The sequence below is a fragment of the Lepidothrix coronata genome, unplaced genomic scaffold (genome assembly GCF_001604755.1).
Source record: "Lepidothrix coronata isolate B3197 unplaced genomic scaffold, Lepidothrix_coronata-1.0 Scaffold279, whole genome shotgun sequence".
Lineage (NCBI taxonomy): Eukaryota > Metazoa > Chordata > Aves > Passeriformes > Pipridae > Lepidothrix > Lepidothrix coronata.
The window spans coordinates 108,991-132,108 of record NW_016690459.1 but is presented as its reverse complement, the minus strand read 5'-3'; the positions used below and the strand labels follow the sequence as shown (position 1 = coordinate 132,108).

General features: G+C 54.2%; 1 protein-coding gene and 1 long non-coding RNA gene across 3 annotated transcripts in view; one reads left to right on the top strand and one right to left on the bottom strand.

Annotated features, from left to right (window-relative positions):
• The first annotated feature begins 765 nt into the window (after nt 1-765).
• On the top strand, nt 766-6,105 carry LOC108508029. 2 transcript variants are annotated; one of them, XR_001878312.1, is made up of 4 exons: nt 766-1,086; nt 1,353-1,479; nt 5,288-5,616; nt 5,752-6,105. It is a non-coding gene; the product is annotated as an uncharacterized LOC108508029 (long non-coding RNA). The 2 variants fall into 2 exon arrangements; XR_001878313.1 differs by lacking the exon at nt 5,288-5,616 and having other exon boundaries at nt 772-1,086.
• A 9,815-nt stretch (nt 6,106-15,920) lies between these two features.
• The window catches only part of RUNX3 (runt related transcription factor 3), a 37,900-nt gene continuing 30,702 nt past the window's right edge, over nt 15,921-23,118 (bottom strand). The window contains exon 5 of the mRNA XM_017836524.1: nt 15,921-18,097. Coding sequence (XP_017692013.1) covers nt 17,574-18,097 — 524 coding nt within the window. The 3' untranslated portion in view covers nt 15,921-17,573. The remainder of the gene's footprint in view (nt 18,098-23,118) is intronic.

The window sequence follows — 23,118 nt, the reverse complement described above, 5'->3', positions numbered from 1 at the left end:
CAGAGCCTGCCTTCTGAGATCCCTGTGCCCGCTGTCACCTGTGGCCTGGCTGCTTTCAGCCCCTTCCCACCCTCACTGCCAGTGCTGGTTTCACCATTTAACTTTTCCACATGGAAATTCCTCCCCTTCTCAGGCCTGCAGACATCCCAAGCGTTAGCACCGCTCTGCATCCTGAGTTTTTATCCTCCCACTGCCTCAAAATGAGCAGTTTGATCATTCCCTAATTGCACCCGACACGGACACAGGGCTCTGCTGTGTCAGGAAGCATCAGGAATGTCTGCCCATGGTTCTGGGCCTTGAAGCCTTAGCTGGCTGCCACTGCTACCTCCCCTCTAATGCCCCCCAAAGTGTCCTGTGCCATCCTGGCAGCCCAGTGATTGCTCCCAGGCAGGCAGCTCGCTCAGGTTAAACCCTGCAAACATGGGTGATGCTCAGGGGTGACTCTGTGCCTCGAAGGAATGGGACTCTTCGCCTCCCCCACAGGGCAGCAGCGGTGGGATTTTGGGGTGGGGGTGGCCCTGAGCTGCTCAGCATCACTGGGAGCACTGGAGTTCATGGTCTGCACGTGCAGCCGGGGCTGTGCTGCCTCTCTGCACATCACCCCGGGTCAACCACCCCGTCCTGCCCGGCCAGTTGGCGTGGTGGGGACGTGGGGCCCTGCTGGTAAAACCACTCCAGGACAAGATCTAGGAAAAGGCCAGCCTGGTTTCATGGCTGTCTCCTCCTCCTCGCTCTGAAGGCACTGCAGTTTCAGGTAAGTTTAACAGGTGATTTGTATTCACCACCATTAAGGGCAGTGCTCACCGCTCTGTCCTGCAGGCTGGCTGCACACCACAGGGAATTGCTCGGTGACCCCAAGCTTTCCTCTGCCCAATTATCCTGGTTAGCTTGCAGGCAGCCTCGGGAGCGGGGCAGGGAACAGGTCACACCGAGGGACTCGTCCTCCCGTGCCCCTGCCTGCCCTCAGGCTGGGGGCAGGGTGCTGGGCAGGGGTGGCTCCTGGAGGGTGTCAGGTCACAGCAGCCTCAAAGCCAGTTGGGAAGAGGAAAGTTCCAGTCCTGGGACACCCCTTGAGCACCTGCACTGGTGTGTGGCACACCCTGACCGGGCTGGTGCTGACCAGAGCAGCTGGCACAGGGCAAGCCCTGATGTGGCTCGTGGAGCATCACCAGTGCCGTGTCCCCACAGGACGGGTGACATTCTCCTCACAGGACTTTCTCCTGTGGCCATTGGCACCCTGGGGTACCTGTGCTGAGTGGCCAGAGCAAGTGGCTGGACCTCAGGGTTGCCTCTGGCAGACGGGACCTCGTGGGTCTTGTCCCTCAAACCAACTGTTTGCCCCAAACCTACAGGAGCCCAACGCCTGCAAGACCTCAAGGGCCAGAGCTGTTCCAGTGCTGTGATTCCCATCCAGAAGCCCCAAAAGTGGACATGGGGGTGAAACTGGGAGACCTGAGACCCGCTGCCACCCACGAGCACGTGAGTCCTCGGCAGGAGCGGGGAGGGGGACATGGGAATGGCGGCGTTGCCCAATCCACGCGCATGGAAATGAACTGCTTTGTGCGCAAAAAAAGCCCTGGTCGTGCAGAGGCGCTGGGTGTGTGCGCGTGTGGGTGTTCAGACTCTGCAGGAGCGACCTGGGATGCCTGGAAAAAAAAAAAAAATCTCCTTTGTGCATTTAATTAGCGGTAAACGCCATTTACATGCGAGATGCCTCTCGGTCTGAATCTGCTTGGTTGATTAGCAAACTGCAGCCCGGTTGTGCCGTGCACTGTGTTTGCCTCAGCCCGCAGCGGCGCTGCCCGAGCGCAGCAGAGCTCCCTGCCTTTGCATTTCAAAGCCGGGCAGGGGCCGGGGGTTGTTGCACAACCGGGACGGGACGGGTGCCCCGGGATTTTGGCCCCTGCTCCCTCTCATCCCCACTTTCTTTCCCTGTGAGTTGGGGGCGGTGCAGCCGCTCAATGCGGGATCAGCTCCCTGCTCTGGCGGGAGGTGGGTCCGGCCAAGGAAAATGGGATTGTGCCAGGGCACGGACAGCGAGGGGACAGCTGGGGGACCGCGCTGCTCTCTGGCCGCTGTGCCAAGCAGACGTGGTGCTGCTCCAGCTCTCCCAGAACGCGCTGGTTTTGCTGCCAAACAAGGGGCTTCTCCAGGTGGAAAAGGTCCTGCAGAGTCTCGGTGCAAGCAGAGAGGGAGGCAGAGAGGGGAGCGGGGGTGCTCCGTGGGCACCACTGGAATGGTGGTGCTGGGGTCGGTGCCTCCCTCCTGCCTTCCCACTGTGCATTTCCTCGGCAGTGCCACCCGTGCCACGTCCTCGGCCACGGCAGGGCTGTGACCCCACGGCAGGGCTGTGACCCCACGGCAGGGCTGTGACCCCACGGCTGTTGCCGTCCTGCCGGTGGCTGTGGCCCCGCTGCCCCTGGCAGCTGCCCAGACCTGTGTGTTGCTTCCTGTGGTCACTGCAAACCATTCCCAGGAAACCAGGAGCGTGTGGGTTTTGGTTCAGGTCCCTTTTCAGCTCCTCTCTCCCCTCTGGTGCCTGGCTTCTCCCCATCCATGAAGGATGGGGGGTGGGATGGGTCCTGGGAGATGGGAAGGGGCAAAGCATGGCTGGTGCAGAGCAGGGTGCGAGTCCACAGGGTTGGGGCCCTAAAGGGAACTGCTCCTGCCCCCAGCTCCTTGTCCTGCTCCCTGACATGGCCAGAGAGGCTTTTCAACTGCTTCTCCACCCCTCACAGATGGAGTGAGAAGGGCCGATGGTGAGAAAAGGAGAAAAGGATCTCCCCTGTGTTGCCCAGATTTCCTCCCCCTGCTGCAGAGCCAAGGTTGAAATCAATTCTGCATTTCTACCCTCTTGGAGAGAAAACAGGGGCTTTGTGGGCATTCCCAGCGTGCAGAGAGTGGATGTGGAGTGTTGGGATGGTTGAGCCTGGAGGCTACTGTGTCAAGCTGGACTTGGAGCAGCTCAGCCTTGGCACCGGCCCCACGAGGCCCTGGGTGACAGCCTGTGCTCCCACTTGCCACCTAAACAAAGCAGGAGCCACGAGAGGAGCGTTTCACCCAGTTTTGCCAAGACACAATGAGATGAAAGCAGTTGCCCGAGGTCATTCCATAAATCCAGGGCAGAGCTCAGATCCGAGGGAGCACCCTCCCTGTCCTCAGCCCAGCCCCACACAGCCCATCTGGGGCAGGTTTCTGTCTGCTCATCCTCTCCCTTTGTCTTGTCCATCACTTCCAAACACTCTCAGGTGCTTTGATCTGCTCTCAGTGCCCAGGGCCAGCTTCTCCTCCGCTCCCAGGAGCTGGGCCGGCGGGCACGAGCCCTGCCCAGCCCCAAGGTCTCACCAGCTCCTTCCTAAGCTGAATCCCATGATGCTCTTTTGGCTTCTCCCACCCACTCCAAGTCCTTGTCCCCACAATTAAAGAGGTGCCTGAGGAGGGCAGGAGGCAGCCAAGGTCTTTTTGTTGAGCTGCAGAGGGACAGGGCTTGCTCTGGCCCTGATGCCCAGGTGCTTCAGGTCCTTTTTGAGGAAACAGGGGTGATCCAGGAGCCTTGTTTGGTTCCTGGCAACCACCTCTGCAGGGCTGGGGCAGGGCAAGGGTTCACTGGCAGCAGTGCCCCCTCTGCCCCAGCACGGAGGGGATGGGTGGGCACTGACAGGGAGATGTTGGATTCCCTGCATCCAGGCTCCCCGGGAAAGACCTGGCTTGGGCTCGTGCACGTGGCAAACCCTCTCCCATCTCAGCAGAGCTCAGTTTGACAGCAGTGCTCCGCCAGCTCCCTCTGCAGCTCCCCCTGCCTGACTCAGCGAGGTCCCAGCTGGCCTCTGAGAGGAAAAAATCTGTCCCTGGAGCCACAAACCCTGTGGAGATGAGTAATCCCCTCCCTCTCCAGCTGTCCCGGGGTTCTGGTCGCTGGGAAAGGGATTCCTTGTGTGGCTGCTGGCCCCGGAGTCAAGGGGTCAAGGGGACCAGCAAAGCCACCGTGGTCCAGACAGGATCCCTGCTCCTGACCCTGCATCCCTGCCAGCTTCACTCACGCTCCTCTGGGAGGCCTGGATGCTCCTGCTCCCCTTGGAAGGCTGTTTGGAGCTCCATGACACGTCTGTCCCTCAGCAGTGTCCTGGCTGACAGATGCAGATGTCCAGGTCCTGTGGATGTTCCTGTCCCTGTGCTCAAGTGAGGCTGAGGCTCAGGGGAAAAAAAAAAAAGGCAAAAAGGCTGGATGCAGCCCTGCCATCCCAGTGTGGATGTGTCCTTCCCACTCAGCCCAGCCTCTGCACTGCACATTTCTTACCAGTGACTTTCTGGGCACCTTTCAGCATCCTTCTGTGGTGGCAACTGGCATGGAGGGAGCTGGAATTTCCTCCTCCTGCTTGGTCCAAACCCTGAAGACCTCACTGGAATTTTTAATTTGTTAAATTTTTTTTTTTTTATTATGACTTTATTTGCATTCACTTGGCTTTCCAGACAAGCTTTGGCCAGCGGGGTCGCTGGCATTTGTGGGAAATGAAGCTGGACTCCCCCATGCCTGGATTTTCCTGGCTGAACGTGGGCTCTGGCCAGTCCAGACTCACCCAGTGCCTCACCTGGGGCTTCGGGCTGTGGTTCCTTCCAGCCGCTCATTTTTCATCTCCAGGGCTGAACCTCTTAATACTTTTGTTGGCAAAAGCAGAAAAAAAAAAAAAAAAAAAAGAGGGAAAAAAATGAATCCAGTAAAAACAGCTGATTCAGATCCGCCGTATCTTGATGTGGCAGAAAGAAATTAGTCGTTGCACGTGGGCTGAGAGAGGTTGTTTGTCCAGGAGAACAGGGGAAGGGAACAGCTTCCTTTCCTTAATTCCTTTCCTTTTCTTTTTTTAAATTTTATTTAAATGAAATCTCTTTGCTTGCTGCATTTAGCAGCCAGAAATGCATTGGGACAACTGTGCCAGTGGCTCCTGCTCCCCCAAAGCATCATCTGCCCTAATTCCTCCCTGCTCCATCCCCAAGAACCCTTGGGTGGGCTGGGGGGGGTCCTCAACCCCTTCAGTCTGAGAGGGAACAGCAGCCAATAAAATCAACAGTTCCAGTGGTTTTGGAAGAGCTCTGGCAGCATCTGAGCGGTGGATGGAGAGGAAATAACTGAGAAATAATAGGATTATTTATAATATGTAAGATATTAATGCAATGCAATGTAATATAATACAAATAATATAATATATACTACATACAATACATATAACACAATATAACATAATATAATGCGTTATAATGTTTGAGCCTGACTTCCAGCTCTTTCCTTTAGGCCTAATTCCTATTTTCCTCCAAGCCCATCCCGAGCATCTCCCTGTGCTGCCAGAGCAGAGATTTGTTCTCCATCTGGGAATATTGGTGCCTTCTGGAGCAGCCCTGAACTCTCCATTAGACCAGTTGCTTTCTGATTCGGAGGGGAGCAAAGAGTTAAAATTTATTCCATCCACCTGTATATTTTCCCAAGCCTTCTGATAGCAATCAAGAATGCAGGAAATGGTGTATTTAAGGGGTGAATTTGCCAAAACTGTGCCACAAGTCAAACTTATAAAGCAAAGTTTATTTGTAAAGTTACAGAAGGCTGAAGTATCTCCTGTTGAAGGGGTAAGTCTCTTTAAACCTATCCCGGGATTTTTTTTTTCCACCTCTGCCTTTTAAAATGATTGGGCTTGGGAAGAGGGAGAGGATTCATGAAGAGGGGCTTGGTTTTAATCTAATAAGTGTTTTTTTCCCCTGTAGGCAAGTGCTGGAGCTCATCAAGGCACAGATCAGCCCTGCTGGGTTATAGAGGGACCTTTGACTGTTAACTGGGATCATTTCAGCTGGTTTGGAGCCCTGTGAGGGACCTGACAGGGCTCAGCGATGCCCCAGCTGGGGCTCCCCAGCCCCAGGGGGCTCAGCACCACTGGAATTGGTGTCTATCTCTGCTGGATGGTGGGAGGCTGTGGTGGGGTGCTGGGATGTGCCCCCAGCCACACAAGGACCACGAGTTCTTGCCCGTGAACCCAGCCCGCCCCTGTGTGCTGCTTTCCAGGGATCCTCAAATCCCTAAAGGCTCCATGAGAGTGTTTTATAAACTCTTCCCGTGCTGAAGTGGCAGTCACCTCGGTGGTCACTGCACCCCTAGTGCAAGGGCAGCACATCAAAACTTCATTAGATATTAAAAAATGAATTGTGTTTGCATCCCTGGCGGGAGGTGGGAGCTGGTGTTTGGCTCCTTGTTTGGGAGTCTCGGGGGGCTGGGAAGGGGCTCTCAGGATTCATGGCTTAAACCAGCCATGTCTCCTGTTGGTGATGCCTTTGGCTCCTGGTCACTGCCCACCGTGCCAGGGGAATGTATCCCATCCTTTTCCACCCTGGAGAGGCAGCAGCACCTCCTGCCTACGTGAGCTCTGGCAGGCTCGTGCCAGAGCCTGCTCTTCCCAGCTCCTGCAGCTCTGGGACCTGGGGCAGGGAAATGGGATGGGCAGGGACTGTCACCTGCTGTGAGGGGCTGGGGGAGCCCAGGAACACCCTGGTGGGGGCAAGGCAAAGCCTTAACTCCATGTTGCTTCCCCCTTGGATACACTCCAAGTGGAATGGGCTCATCTCTGCCTGTGGAAGAGCTGGCAAGTGCAGCCCCGTGGCCAAGCTCCCATGGAATGGAACCACATCCCACAGAACACCAGCCCCTTCAGGTCACTGCTGCTCGGACCCTGACACACGCAGGGACACTGGCTCGGGGAGTAGCTCCAAAACCAGCCAGTGGCTGCTCTTCCAAAGGTGTTGGGTCAGCAGGGCAGGGCTGGAGCGACGGCAGCCGTGGGGTTTGGCTCCCGTTGTCTCTGTGCACAGCTCCCTTGGGTTAATCCAAATCCCTCTGGGAGGAATCAGTGATAAACCCAGGCTGGGAGCACTGCAGGTGCTGCCTTGGCACGGGGCAGCGGGGCCGGGCACCCACGGTGGCACCGGGCCACCACAGGCTGGGTGGCCCTTTCTTGGGTGGTGGCTAATGACTTGTAATTGAGATGAGGCTTTAACACCCAGCAGCAGGTGAGCTGGCACACTGGGGAGGGGGAGGGAGCCGAGATAGGGGCGAACACGGCGTGTCTGGGTGCCACGGGCACCGCTGAGCCGGCCCGACCGGTCCAACCAGCCCCTGCCGGGTGCCGGATCCCGGCTGGGCTGACACCTCCTCCCGCTGCCGCGTGCCCGACACCCCACTGAGGTGCACGAGAGGGGGTTGGGGTGGTTTCTTTCCTGCCAGGAAAGAGCACAAAGCCACCCAAAACACCAGCTCGGCTGGGGTTTGCACAGGGAAGAAGAGCTGGCCCTCGGCGAGGCCTGGAGGGTGACACTGGGGTGTGACAGGGGCTGGCTTGGCCTCAGCTGGAAAGGCAGGAGAAGGAGGGAATAAAACCCTTTGCAGAGAACAGTGTGGATGGTTGGGCCCTGGAGACACCAGGCACGATGGGGTGGGAGTGAACCCTGGCTCTGGAAGGGACACATGGCATTGCTGGCACCGAGCAGAGTTGGGTGCGATGGGAAGGGGCATTTTCCCCCAGTTCTCTCTGTGTGAGTCCAGCCCTTTAAACATCACCTTCAAAAATGCAAAGGCCAGAAACCTACTTTACACTCCCTAAAAAAAATCAAATTAAAATACATTTAAAGGCATATGCCATGTAAAAGGGGATTTAGAAAAGCACTCAGGAGCAGGGATGGAACACGGCAATAAAATCATCTCTTTGGGCAAAGACAATGATCTCCACGAAGCCAGTGATGACTTAGAGGGTTGGCAATGCCTCTCAGCTCCCTGATAAAGGTGCTCAGGGAGGTACGTGGGTGCCTGCATGTGCTGGGTGACCTGGCTTCCTCTCCATGGAATAAAATAAATCATTAAAAACCCCCTTTAAGAAAACTGCAGCATTTTCCACACATTTCTTCCCTCCCCCCCCCCCATGAGGTTATCTCCTCTGGTTCCAAAGCCACAAGAAAATATCATCATATTTTTAAACCCAAACCTCAAGGTAAATAAAGGCAAGGGTTTGGATCTGCCTCCAGCCCTCGCCACTTCTATCAGGGAAAAAAACACCAGCACATTTCTCCGCCGATATAAGATAGAAAGGTGGAGAACATTTTTTAAATGTTCTGAAAACATTCCATCATCTATAGCAATCAAAGCCCCATTGAAAGCTACAGAACCCCTCACATTCGAGGGTTTTAATGAAAACCAAATTTATTTATTTTTTTTTTTCAGGGCCTGTGTTTTTCTTTGCGAGGATTTCCAGGGGGATACAACCGGAGCGGGGGGCGGACGCGGGGAGCTTGGCTGGAGTTCCTCCTGCCCCAGTAGGGCTTTCACTGTGGGGGTTTTTAAAATGGTTTAAAGATAACATGGCCTCGTAATTTTTGGGGCTTGCCAAAGTGCTCTGTCTTTGCCCCGGATCAGCGCTGGGTCACTTTTCGCTGGGAGATGAAGGATGGGGCAGGGGCAGGAGGGGAGAGGGGGGTCTTGGGTGCTCGCCATGAGGGGAGGGCTCCCAGGGTCGGGCTGCCAGGCTGCGGGCAGGAAAGCAAAAACCAAATTCGGGGCTTTAACTTTTAACGGTGTGGAGCTGGGCAAAGTGCCTGCCTTCTGTACCAGGGGAAACATCCCACGTGCCACCAACTGCCCGGCCCTGGGAGCGGAAACCTCCACACACACCCTCCTCGGAAAGCAGCAGGGCTTATATCCCCCCCCCCCTAAAATACCCTGCATAAAACCCCCCAGTTTCTCTGGGTCAGCTGAAAGGCTGCTGTTAACAAACGTCTTTTAGGTTTGGTTCTCTTTTTCCCGGTTGCTTTTAGTCCAACTCCACATGGAAGTGAGTTGTCGCCGTGATGAGGACGCTGCTGAGGAGGGGTCGGCAGAGCTGTCCAGTGGCCCCATCCCACAGCAAGGACCTTCCCTCGGGTCTCTCCCTCAGCCATCAGTGCCTGAAATCCCCGGGAGCCACTCCCTGCCCAGCGGGGTCCCCCGTGGGGCACAGGGAAAGGGGGTGGGTGAAGTGCTGTTGCCCACCCAGGCGGGGACGGTGGTGGCGTGGCCGGGGGCTGCGGGTGCTGGACCACACAGCTCCGAGGCAGCAGCAGGGAGGAGTTCAGGGAGCCCTAAAAGCACCCGGTGGCAGCAGGGGCAGTCTGGGGACCCCCAGGTTTCGCAGGAACATTTAATCCCCTCGTTAACGTCCCCCATTAGAACAATTCATTCTTTCACTCCGGCTTAAACACCCAACTTTACTTTACAGCTCATTTCATTTATGACTGAGAAATGAAATTACTGTATCGATTTCATGGCAGACAGTGAAAAAAACCTGGGTGTTCCTGGTCGTAATAAACCCACGGGCTGCAAAGACAAACAGCAAAACCTGCCAAGGGGGGGGGAGGCCGGGCTGCAGCCACCGCAGGGACCCACTGGGAACAGCACCGGGAGCAGCACCGGGACTGGCACCTCCGGGTCCTGCCTCTGGAGCCAAACCCAGATCTGCTGTGGTTGCTTTCCTCTCCGTCTTAAAAAATTCTCTGTATATGTTTGGAGGGACCTGGGGGCTTTGCAAATCGCTCAGATGGAAAGGAAATACGCTGCCTGGTAGCACTGGTGTGAAATATCCCTTCTGGAGCGCGGCCAGAGCCCGGGCGGGGGCTGGAGAAGGGGTTCACGGCATCACCGGAGGGGGATCGGCAGAGCGCTGTGCAGCGATGGAGAACCCGACCTGATCCTTGGCTGCCCACCCGATGGGCATGGCAGTGTGGGCAGAGCCGGGATTTGGGTGATCCAGCCCCAAAAGCTCGCTGGGGTTTCCTTGCCCTCCTGCTTTGCTGGCTGTGGCAGCGCCGTGCCAGGGGCAGGAGTTCAGGGCAGCGCCCTGGTGCTCCCACCACTCTCCCGACCACTTTGCTGCCCCGGTGCCATCCCAGGGATGGTTTGGTTGCCCAAAGAGACCCGCGGGATTTCCAGTGCAGTGTCGGGCCTGCCAGGAGCCTGGATACCTCACCAAAAAAAGCAGCACCCGTATAAGCACCCTGCCTGACCCCCGGGGGCTGGAGCAGTGCGGGGGGCGGGGGGATGGACACTCCCAAACCGCTCCCGAGGCCAGATCCCTCCCCGCCAGGGCTGAGCATCCCCGGGGGAGCAGCGCGTCCCTGCGGGGACCCGGGAGGTGCCCGAGTGGGGTTGGCAGGAGGCGGTGGGTGCTGCCGGGTGCCTCCGGGTGACCCCGGGGGCCGCGTCCCCCGCCACCCCGACGTGTCCCGTCACGCGTGAGCGCTGCCCACGCAGGCAGGTGCTCGCCCGGGGCGCTCACCTGGGGATGCGCCGAAACGGCACCGAGCGCGCACACACACACACACACACACACACACGAGGGATGCACCCGCGTCTCCCCTGCCCGCCCCTCCCGCCCTAATTAAAGCCCGTTATCACCCCATCTCGTGCAATTCCGAGGTTAATGAGGCCCCGCTCTCCGTCCTCCCCTGCCCCGGCCCTTTGAAGTGGAGCTGCTTTCATGGCCCGGTGTCTGACAGCCCGGAGCGCGCCGGGATCCCGGCACCCTGTCGCTCGCATCATTTTTAGCCTCTGTGGGTTAGCCCAAGAATAAAGACTCACCTGAGCCTATTTTAATTTAAACTCTTCTGATCTCCCGGCCCAGCCCAACCTCTGTGCAAGAAAACACCTTCCCTGCATCCCAACCTGCTGCTGGCAGGAATTAACAGTTACACGGGGACACTTGGTTTGTGTGGATGAAGTAAAAATACTGCAGGTGATTAAACTGCAGAACGGCACGTGAGGTGTTTCAGGGGTATTTTGAGCCGGAGTTCTCGGGGCAGCCAGGACTGGGGGTGTAGGTTTGGGTGCCACTGGGATGTGTGCCCAGAGACGTGGCCCCACTTGGGGGGTGGAGAGGGATTCAAGGAGGCTGAAGAGGGAACTCTGTTTAAATCTGGCACTGGGAAAGATTCCTGAGCTGGGCAAAAATATTTGGGTGCCTAATTCCCACCAGCTTTTTTTTCCTGTTTTAGCCTTAATCCCAAACTGGCTTGAAGGAGAGATTCCCAAGGTGGGCAGCTGGGATGGCATTGTAGAAGAGCCCCAAGCCACTGAAAATTAACCCAAATTGGTCCAACTGGACCGTTGCCCACCCAGGAGAGCCATGGTGCACCCCAAGGAAGGAATAAGCCCTTGGAGTCCTGGCTGCCCCCGCAGCCTTGGCCTTGGTTGCCCCCTCCTCCCCAAAATCTGGTGTCCAAAGCCCAGGACAGACATTCCTCAGTCCTATGCCTGGGAAGGGGGTTGGGCTGGTCCAGCTGGGAACAAGCAGGCACCGGGGATGAGCTGAGCAGCAAGGGTTTGTTTGTTGTTGGAATCCTATTTATGGGCAAACATAGCCTGATTTTTTTTAAATTTTTGAATTGGAGACAGTCCTCTGCAATACATGGAAGGATTTGGGGTTGATTTGAGCTGAAGGAGCCGTGGCACAGGGCTGGATGGTGGTGTTGGGGCGGGTTGAAGCTGGGGAGAAAACCCCAACATCCTGAACAAAACAGCTCCTGTGACCCTGGAATGATGTTTTTATTGGATTGGTTTTGTATTGCACCAAACTTGGGAAATTCTGAGTGATCAGGAATGAAGGATTGGTGTTTTGTTTTTTTTTTTTTTGTTTTACAGTTTGGGCACTGGACCAGCCCTCCACCCTTGCTCCTCTCCCAGCTCCCATCCTCGCCAAACCTTCTGCCAGCCAGCACTGCAGGAACAGCCAGACAGGGATCCTGGCCAGCAGGTCCTGGATTGGTGGTGGATTTGCCCTTCACAGGCCTTGGGTTAAGAGCTCCTGCCTTTCCAAAGGGTGGGAATGGCACTGGTGACCAGCATCAGGGCTGGCCCCGAGGGGTGGGAAGGGGACAGAGCCCAGCGAGACCAGGTGAAAGGGGACAACAAGATTTGAAAAGCCTGTGAGAAGCAAAAGGTCTCCCTTTTGTTCCTATCTGGGAATTAAATGGAGAGAAAAAACCCCCATGTACAAAATATACATACAAATATATATAAATATAGATCTCCCCCAAGGCGTGAGGTCCCGCTGAGTAAGTGGATGTGAATGACGTGTAACCAAACACTTTCCCAGACACCCTAATGAATTTTCCATGTTTTCCATCATTTAGCTTCTAAATAGGCAGCATTCACAAAAACACCCACCCCAACCCCAACAAACCCCCCATCCTTTCCAGGAGGAGGCCCTGCAGAAGGGTTAACCCCCCACAGATGCCCACGGAGGTGATGCCAAAGTGGGAATCTCACGCTGGACCAGGAGATGGGTGTCCCTGTTTGTAAGTTTAGGAGGTCTCTAGGAGTGCAGGATGGGTGTTCTCCACCTCTCTTTGGCCCTATTTCAGAGGAGCAGGATTGGGCCTTAGTGATGCTGATTGCTCATTTGTGCAAGGGTCATTAAGGGCTTGATGAGGGCAAGGAATGGTGTGGCCAAGGCAAGAGCCAGGATCCTTGTCCTGTATTCTGCGTAGCCTTCAAATCTTTGCAAGCTAAAAGATTATTTACTGAGGCAGTTTGGACACAACAGAGTCATTAAAATAGAGGCTGGAGTTTAGAGCTTGGTCTGGAATGAAATGTAATGAGATTTTTGCTGAGACTTTTGTTAGTTCTGATCTCAAAGGAAATAGTCTTCATTTTTCCTAGGAGATTTTTTTAGCCCAAACTCCAAGCAATTTAATATCTGAATGCTCAAAAAATAGTCTTCCAAGCTCCAGTGATTTTTTTTTCCCCTCCTTTCAGTTTTCTGTTGCAAAAGAAAACCCAAACATTCCCGCTCTGGCTGCCCCAAGCTGTTGCTTCCAGTCCTGTTTTCCAGCATCCCCCTGGAACAGCAGGAGCTCTTGTGTACTCAGGAGCCTTTGGGAGAGGCTGGTGCACCCCACATCCCCACATTGCCATGCTGGGGTCCAGCTTTCCTATTTAAATTCATTAAATTGGTGCAAAACTTGTGTATAAGCAAGATGCAGTGGCAGCACGCTGGATGCTGTGCATGGTAGGTGGCCCACATAAAAATATCACCTATATAAAAACACCACCCATATAAAAACATCACCCATATAAAAATATCACCCATATAATAATAGTAATAATAATAATAATATTAATAATAATGCCCATATAAAAAGAATGCCCATATAAAAATAATACCCATATAAAAATAACACCCATCTGGCTCTCAGGTGTTGGGTGTATTTAATACCATCACCTCCCTGGGCCTCCCAGCTGGATTTTAGCTGCTGCCATGTCCCCCCTGCACTGCTTTGGTCCAGCATCTCCTGCTCCAGCCACATCCTCACCCCCTCTGCCATCACCCCATGGGTACCAGCACCAAAACCACTTGGCAGAGGGCTGGCACCCCCTTGATTCCATGGATCCCATGGACAACCCAGTGCATATCAGTACAACAAAGCCCTTGTTATTAATCCCTCTTTTTCTTTTCCCTTTCCTTCCCTTTGCAGCTTTAAATGAGGCTGCGAGAAAAGCACAGCTCAACTTGGAACAGAAAGTTCCTGTAAATAACAGCTACACCTCGGGGTGTTTCCTCTCCCAGTAGCTGTGAAGAAAAAGGCAGCTATGTCTTGGGTTTGCCTTGGAACACATTTCCGCTGGCCAGGGCTGTGGAGCCAGGGCTGAGCATTTATTGTGGTTTGGTTTGGGCTTTTCCTAATTTTTTTTTTTCCCCCTCTTTCCATGCAAACACTGCTGAGGGCTTTGCCTACAGAGATGCTGCAAAGAGGAGGCAGAGCACTGGCTCCAGCACGTCCTCCCTGCTCTCGGGCACGGCGCTGGCATGGCCCCGGCGTTCCTTCCCCGGGATCATGAATAACTCCGGCGCTGAGTGACTCGGCTCCTCGGGAGCCCCAGCCTGCAGCGCCTTGGCATGGGATGCTATTGTAGGCTGGGATTCTTTCATTTCTGCCTTTTCAGTCATTTGGGTTCTGGAGGCGAGTGGTGAGTGCTAAAGGGTTTGGGCTTGGACCGCCTGGGAGTTTGGGTCCCGCCGAAGATTTGTGCTGGAGCTTTTGTGGCTCGGGAAGCGGCGCGGCGATGACAGGCGGAGGGCAGGGAGCGGGATGCTTGGCTGGGATGCAGGGATCACCTTGCCAGGTCTACCCCAGAGCAGGGTTAGTGGTCCAGACCCACCCTGGAGAAGCACAAAGGGGTTTTCTCAGAGCTTGGGTCCCCCAGCCCCTCACATCCCTGCCCGCCCTCCTCCCTGGGCACCCTTGCGATGCCTCCTTGGGCCAAACTGCGATTGAGACCAGCCATGAACCCCCCTCAAACACCACATCTGGGCACCGTGGTGCTCAAAGAGGTGCCAAAATTAGACCCTGGACAAAAAGCAGCGTGAGGAACCTTCCTCTGGGGCGCGGCACAGACCTGCTCCCTGCAGCGAGAAGTGAGCAGGCGGAAGGCACCGGGGAGACTTGTAACCATACGTTTATTATTCCACATGGACAGTCATTAACATGATTACATGGAGGCCTGGCTCTAGAATCACGTACATTGGATAAGAACATCGACACCGTTACCAGAGAAGCAGAACTGACCACTGTGCCATGGCTTCGACCCCCCGCCATCCCCACCCGCTCCCGACAGAGCCCGACTGTTCTCAGGGAAGTCACAGCTTCTTCCAATGACTTCAACAGGAGCAGACCCTCCTCTTCCTCTCCCTCCCCGCCCCCCCTCCCCAGTGACAAGTGCTACAGGTTAAAAAGTTGGGCTACATATTAAATATAGGGCATTACCTTCAAGTAGGGCTGGTATATTACACAAATAACCACATTTTTTGGTATCACTAGCATTTTTTTTTTAATGTCCACTGTAAGACATCATTAAAAAAAACCAAAAACTTCAGCCTTTTTTATCTACAAAGATCTTTGTTCTCATCTCCTTAGTCTGGTGTTATTTTACCCTGCACGTACAAGTATTAGAAGCATTATTAAGAATCGTATCCTTCAACACACTTAAGAATTATATTATTATAACAAATAAGACCAAAAATTAGATTTTATAGTTAAATATTCTGTGAGCCAGACAAAGGGGTTTTACTGTACAAGCGATTGTGCATTTTTTTAAAAAAGCAAATTATAGTGCAAAGCAAAAAACATTGGCCTGTCTCGTGACCATTTGCATACAACAGAGGTGCATCTATTTACACCTTCACATGACAATATGTCATAAAAACAACATCGTTGCCATTCTTATTATTTTCTCTTTTAAAATTCATTACGAACAGTCTTAAATTAACCTAGTACTACGAATGCCTTGTTTCCTTTGTGCTTTCAGTCAGTGGATGACAAACGTAAATGCATCAAACACAGGCTGCCGTGGTCCAGTTCCGGAGCCGGCGAGCGCCGGCGCGGTGCCTGCTGGCGCTAAGGCAAGTGAAGGTTGCAGTTTTGCTGGGGTAAGGCTTTTTATTTTTATTTTTATTATTATTATTATTATTATCATAATTATCATTATTATTATTATTATTTAAAAGAGTTGTTCTTCTTGTCGCTTACGGAACTCGTGAGTGGTCATCGCAGCTTTCCAACCAAGCCGGGATGTCTTGCTCCAGTCTCGACGTGGTAGTGCAATTACAACGCTCTGTGCCTCGACCGAGGGCTGACAAGCTGCCAGCTGAGATTTGGGGACAGGTGACGTGGCTGTGATGGTGTGACTGAGGCAGAGGGGCCCAGGGGGGCAGCTGTGGGGTTTCAATTTTCTGATGTTCACGGTAAAAAAATAAAAGACAAAGGCTACTGGTGGCGCTGGGGGCTGGGACTGTCCGTGTCCCCTCGCTGCAGGGGAGGCTCTGGAGGGCAGTGGGTACTGCAGTTACACATTCCCCAGGAACCCATCCACACACCCTCAGCCCTGCCAGGGTAGGGAATCATGAATCCAGTCCCAATTCCCATGCCAGCATAAAGCCCAGCTGGCTTGCAGGAGGTGACAAACCCTGCACTGTGCATCAGAGCCAAACCACTGACCCCGGCTTGGAGGAGCCCAGACAGCCCCTCCAGCTGCCTACGACCTCCCATCATGGCCCTGTTTGGTTGCAATGTCTTTGGTATCAGCTACAAGGGTGCCTGGGAGAGCTGGTTCCTCCAAATGCCACAAGATGCAACCGGTCATTGATGGGCCGATGGTACCTTTAGTGCCCCTTCTTCAGCTTATTCATCTACAGCAAGATACCCATGCTCTGGGCCACTTGAGGGGGAGGGAAGGAGGGTGAGGGGATGGAAAAGACTAGATAACATCACTTCACAATATTCCCAACCACCAAGTGTAAAAAGTGCTCCTTTCTCCAAATCTCAGTTAGAGCTTTCAGCATGAACCAAGTGTAAATCAAAATAAAAAGTCATCGTGTCAATCCACTCTGAGTGAAAACGTGGGAAAGAATCATAACAGAATAATGATGCTTTGCCACCAGCTGCATGTGTTGCCACTCAGAGAGGAGGAAAGAAGACCCAGAGAGCAGTGGCAAGGTCATGCCAAAGGCCCCCGAGTCCCTTTTGCAGCTAACGCGCTTGGAAGTGCATCTCATCCGTCTTGGATTGTCCTGAATGCCACCTTCACTTCAGCCACCATCACTGAGATCTACTAAGAGGAGCAGAGAACTGAGTGGTGAGGTCAGGACAGAAGAGCAAACAAAAGAAAACAAAACACGTCGCGTAAAAAAGTACATCTCGTGTGTAAACATAGAGAAAAGGGGCCGGTCAGGCACGGGATCAGCCACGTTACTGTTTTAAAAGTGACGACAATGACAAAAAAAATGAACAATACAACCTCTGTCGCCAACAGCAAATAATAATAATAATAATAATAATAATAATAATAATAATAATAATAATCACATCACAGCTCCTGTTCACGTGGCTGACGCCGGCCCAGCCCCGCCGTGCCCGATCCCCGCGGTTGTGCTGTAAACCCGACTGCTCTGGCGTCGTTCCGGAGCTCTTTGGTGGTCAGGGACCCTACACCAGTGGGAAGGGAAGGAGAAGAGACAATGGGATTTTTTTTTTTCCTTTTTTTTTTTCCCCCCCCCCTTTTTTTTTTTTTTCTCAGTTCAGTCCTCTTGCTCTGGCAGAGAGATGGTTTGGGCAACTCCCTGGTCTTTTCTCTTCTCTGAATCATTTTGCAGAGGAAGGGTGAAGCTTTTCTTCGCTCTTTCTGAGGGGAAGAGGTGTGAGTGAGATGACTGAGAAGTGTTCTGCGAGTAACAAACATCTGATTCCACATGTCCTTTTTTTTTTCCCCCCCTATGTACAATCCACATACTTAAGACACACAAAGGGAACCACATCAAGCCTCGTGGATGTTCATCTTGAAATGTAACGTAGGTCCTGGTCCGTCTTTGCTTGATGTTTGCCCGTGCTTGCATGCAGAGGATCCTGGTTTGCTTTTGGCCTGGGAGACTTTGGTTTAGGCATCACTTTGCTCTGGTCACTACCAAAAGGAGCAAAAGGTGGCTGATTGAGTTAAAAGACATTGGTGCACAGCTGAGTTCCTCCTAGTAGGGTCTCCAGACCGACTCATCCATCCTCCCAGTAGTCGTCATGGTCGTGGGTGAGTTACTGTGGCTCCCGTCCGCGTCCACCCCGTCGTTCTGATTGCCCAGGGTGGGATTCATTAGGTTGTTCCCTGCTGAGGCGCTTGTGCAGGACGAGAGCATCCGGGTGGGCGAGCGCTCGCCGCCCGCCACCATGGAGAACTGGTAGGAGCCCGAGGACGTGCCGTAGTACAAATGGTAGGGAGAGGGGTTGGCCTGGAAGGGTCCGCTCTGGTTCTGCGTGGAGCCGGGGTAGGGGGGCGGCAGGTAGGTGTGGTGGAAGCGTGTCGTGGTGGGCATGCTGGTCATGCTGATGCCCCCGATGCCCGTGGCCGAGGGGGTGGCGGTGTAGGGGAAGGCAGCGGACATGGCGCCGGGATAATGCATCCGTGGGTCGGAGAACCTGGTCTCGGTGAGCGCCGGCAGCGTCGGGAAGGAGCGGTCGAACTGCCGGGGGTCAGAGAAGGGGCTCAGGTCTGACGTGCCTGTTGGGGCGGAGGAAGAAAGAGGGTGCTTAGAGCACTGTCCTTGAGAGTTTGTCCTACAGCCCCCTGCCCTAGGAATTAAAGTCAGAAGGAAAAGCATCTCCTGGATCTGCCAGGGAAGAGAGCTGGGGGACTTAAATAAAAATAAAATAAAAAAAAAAAATCCCAAACCCGTTTGTTTAAGTTGTTCCCATTTCCTGTCCTCAAATTTGTTGTTTCCTATCCAAGAAGGGACACGACTAAGCTGAGCTTCTCTAAGGGGTCTATTCATCTCCGGCAGATTAAAAAAACACACCCCGTAAACACAGAAAAAAAATGTTTAGCCATTACATCAGCTGTGTAGTAAATAAATGGATGCAGGCCCCAGACGGCCAGTCCCTGGGATCCTCCGTGGTGTATATACACACACACAGAGACAGGGAGGAAAAGCTGGAGCCCAGACCAGCCTGCTAAGCCTTCTTGTGGGTGGCCTGTTCGTGCTGATACCATCAGGGGATGGAGCTGATAAACACACAGCTGAAAACTCCCAAGCTAGGAGCCACAATATCCCTCTGCTTGAGTTCTCTGTGTATTTTTCTCTTTCCAAGAGGATAAAGAGAGTGAGAAATTCAGGCTTTCTTCTGCTGGGGGAAGGGAGACTCGGGGCAGCGCAGCGGGGACGTTACCCAGCTCCATTGGATGCTGGAGCCCCCCACACCTTTTCTTGGGGGATCTATAAACACAGGGCATCACAGTCAGCTTGGAACTGGAGAGGGACCTTTGCTCAGTGTTCTTGGATCCCATCCTCCTGTGGGGAGCCCAGGTTAGAGGTGAGAATCCAAACCAGCAGATCCTTTGAGGACCTCAAGGTGTTCCTGTGGTTCTCTCAGCTGTCCCAAGTCCGGTGCCATTCCTTTAAAAGTCCAGAAACCTCCAGCCTTGGTGCATCAAGACAGACAGAAATGAGTTTTGCTCCCCAAAGAGAGAAGCAAAACCTCTGTACTTGAGACCTCCACAGCCCAGGCCAAGCTCCAGCACTGGGTCTGCACAGGGCACGTCTAGAAACACTGTGACTGCACCTTCCTCAGCCTTGTGACACTCCTTGTGAGATGAAAATCTCTTGAAAGAGCAATTCTAACCCAAAGCTGATGCACTGAGCTCAAAGCCCTGCCCAGCTGGGGGTGGCTCTCCATCCTTTCTGATTACTCCCAAGACCCCTATTTTTCCCTTGTTAAAAGCAGGGCCTTTCTGCTTTGGTAGTGGAATCCAGCCCCAGTGACTTCTTTTGGTCACGTCAGCTGGATTTTGAATCACTCGGAGCAAGAGAAGGTGAGGTGAGTATGCTAAACATGCTTGTTGGGCTTGGACATGCATATACATACAAACTCACATTCACAGGGTTGGGTGTCTGCTCTGCATGCACAAGGATGTGTGTTTTATATATATATTTATTACAATGAAGCACTTTTAACTTCTCAGGGCTGGAGTTCCAGGCCCTGAAGCATTTCCCCAGGAAAAAAACACTTCAGTTAATCCCTTCCAGCTACCTGGTGACACGGGCACGCTCCGGAGGGGCAGGTAGGGAGGGGATTTGATCTGAACCCTCTTTCTAATCCCGGGTGAGTCCTTCAGCCACCGGCCGCTGGAAGGAGGAGGGGGGAGGAGGTTCCTCCCTCCCCTGCAGCCCTTTTGCGGGCGATGGGCAGCGCCTGCCTTCCCACGCAGGCTCCACGGAGGGGAAAGGCGGGGGAGCACCTGGTTTGTGAACGTGGCTGTGGCTTTGGTGCGAGATAAGAGAGGAGCAGCCCTGAGCTGTCACGAACCACACTGCTCTGCTGGAAAAGCCGACTGTGGAAGCGGCTGCCTGGCCACAGGGCTGTCCTTGCTCCACGCCGTGTGCAGGGGTAGAGTGCTCGGGATGGCTGGAAAAGCACGACGCTGTGAAAAGTGCTCACAACTGACCGAGCCGACCTGATTTCACATCCCAGCAGGACGCTCTGCCCCATCCCAAAGCCGGGCTGCTGCAACAGCGGCACCAAAATACTGTCAGGCACTGGGAGCTGAGGTTTGGAGACCAGCTCTGCAAGAAGCAGGTTGACCAGAGCCTGTAGCTTTAGCAATCCAGCAGCATCACAGCACAAGGTGGGACCACGGGACAAAAATCCTGGCTGAACGTGGACTGGAAAGAAAAAGTGCTATTTTCTGAACAAAATGCCTCTCCTTACATGCAGCAGCTCTGCCACTGCTGGTTTGCCATACACTGCGAAAAAAGCAGCCTCCAAACCCCCCCAGTCCCCAGAAAACCCAGACTGGCGCTTGCTGCCTTCCCAGATGACAATCTCCAGCGCTCAGACCGTGCTCCTTCGTTAGCTTTCACAGGCCCATAAATAATATTCCATAAAATGCAAATCGAAATCAAACCTAAGTGCTCAGGGCACATTTCCCTTTTCCTCTATAACACACTCAAAGGTTTGTGTTTGGTTTTTTTTTTTGTTTACAGGCTACGTTTTATTGGCCTGAATTGGCACCGTTTGGCAACGGGTCCTTGCTACTAATTCAGACAGGAGTGTGTAAGAGTGTTCGTTACAGGCTGTGAGTGTGACGAGCACAGCACAGCGATGCCGTGGGGTCTGGAGGCACTCAGCTATCGCCCGAAAAACACGGGTGGGCAGCGAGGGAGCTCTGCCAGGGTCTGATCCCGGACAGAGGGCACTCTGCAGGCTTGGGATCCATGAATTTGGAGCGTGAATCCCTGAGAAAGCAAATCCCTCAGTGTAAACCCTCAGTGTGAATCCACATCCAGCAGAGCCACGGGGCACCCAGCCCGCCGTGACCAGCTCGCTTTCATCTCCGCCGGCCTTGGGCTCCAAAGTCTGGCCCAGAATAGAGCAACAGCTCTCCCCGACCAGTCTGAGGCTAAAAATAAACCCCAAAACCACCTCAAAAACAAAACCCCACTTGTGTATTTCGCCGCTGTGTTATCTGGGTCTGTATGGGGGGGGGGGGAGCGGTTCAGCCTTGCAGACACCGGGCTGTGCCGCTGTATAACGCCGGTCTCTGTTCCACCATGGCCCCCCCGGTGGGGACGAGCTGCACACCGCGGCACCCCGGCGGGAGAGCGGTTCCCCCCGGGGGGTTCCTGGTCCTCCGTGTCGCCCACGGCCCGGCCCGTGTCGGCCCCGGTGCCCCTCAGGGGGCGGGCGGGCTCCGCGGTCCCGCCGCCAGCAGGGGGCGGCTGCGGGCGGGCGGCGGGAGGGAGGGAGGGAAGGAGGCGGCCGCTAGAGGGGGTTCCGCCATCGCCTCACCGCTGTCACCGCGCTGGGAGGGAGGGAGGGAGGGCGGGAGGCGGCCGCTAGAGGGGGTTCCGCCATCGCCTCACCGCTGTCACCGCGCTAACGCCCCTCCATCTCGGGCACTTCACCGCAGGCCTTCCCCTCCGTCCCGTCTCCTTCACCTCACGACAGCCCCCTTCCATCTTGAGGGTTTCACCCCTCCGTCCCGTCTCATTAGCCTCAGGGCTGCCCCTCCGTCTCGGCCGCTTCACCGCCAGCTCAGCGCTGTCACTTCACAACTGCTGCTTCCGTCTTGGTCCTCACCTCAGGGCTGCCCCTCCACCTCCGACCTCACCTCAAGGTTTCCCCTCTGTCTTGGTCCTTGCTCAAGGTTTTGCCTCCATCCTATCTTCTTCATCTTGGAGCTGCCCTTCCATCTTGGCTCCCTCACTTCAGGGCTGCCCCTCCACCTCAGTCCTCATCTCAGGGTTTCCCCTTCATCCCATCTTCCTTCACTTCACAACTGCCCCTCCACCTCAGCACTGTCACCCCACAACTGTCCCTCCATCTTAGTCCTCACCTCAGGGTTTCTCCTCCATCCCATCTCAGAGCTCCATCTCCATCTTGGCTCTCTCATCTCAGGGCTGCCCCTCTAGCTCAACCCTTAGCTTAAGGTTTCCCCTCCATCCTGTCTTCTCCACCTCATGCCTGCCCCTCCACCTCAGTGCCCTCACCTCAGAGCTGCCCCTATATCTTGGCCCTCGCCTCAGGGTTTCCCCTCCATCCCATCTCATTCACCTCACAACCTTCCCTCCATCTGGGTTCCCTCCCCTCAGGGCTGCCATGGATCCACACAGATTGCAACCACACAGCCCCGTTCCCACTGCCCTGGCCAGGGGCATCATCCCTCCTGCCCTGCTTCCGCGGAGATCTCCACTGAAACAGCCCCAGCAAGGTCCAAGTAAAACATCGCCATTAACACACCCCCATAACCACCTAACTCAGCAGCGAGCAACCCTCTGGCACACTCAGCCAGAATCAAACAGCAACCTGGAGCGAGCAACATGCTGAGAAAATGTCGGAGAAGAAGGAGTGGGTGAAGCTGCACCCTTGGACTCCACATTCCCTTAGGAATCACAGCTGAAAATGGGCTTTAAAAGCCCCATCTCACTGTCCCCTTCCCCGCTGCATCTCACACACATCTGCTCCATAGTTCTGCCTCCGAGGATTTACTACAGTTTCCCTCTCTTACTCTCCGTCCAGCCCCCATTTGCTTTTTTGGACCCTGGCAATCTGAGCTTGAGTATTTCAGTTGTCCAGTTGCCAATCAAAATATTTGAAGGAAATGTTTATTTTCTTCTCGAAATCACACCAGCTGCTGCACTAACTGAATAAGCCCATTTAGCTGTAAGAATTTAACCATTGTAAGAGTGAATTGAGTCCCCCAACTACTCCAAAATCTGACCCAATCTATCAGCGGAAATGTCAATGTTTTGGATGGGAGTTTGGGGAAGTGTGGAATGTGTATTAAATAAAAGCCATGTAAAGGTCAAAGCCCTGATTAGTAATGCCACTGTGTCCTCCTTAGGGCTGAGCTGCCCAGGGGACCTCGGAGGCCAGGACACACCCTGTGATTTAATTGTGCAGCTGCAATTTGCACCTTTCAAGGACCCCCAAGTCCTCCTGCACGTGGAGCTGGATAGAAACAGGCTTTGAAAGCTGCTCAGCCCCTTTCCAGATAAAACAACAGCGCTCCAGTGACACAGCAGC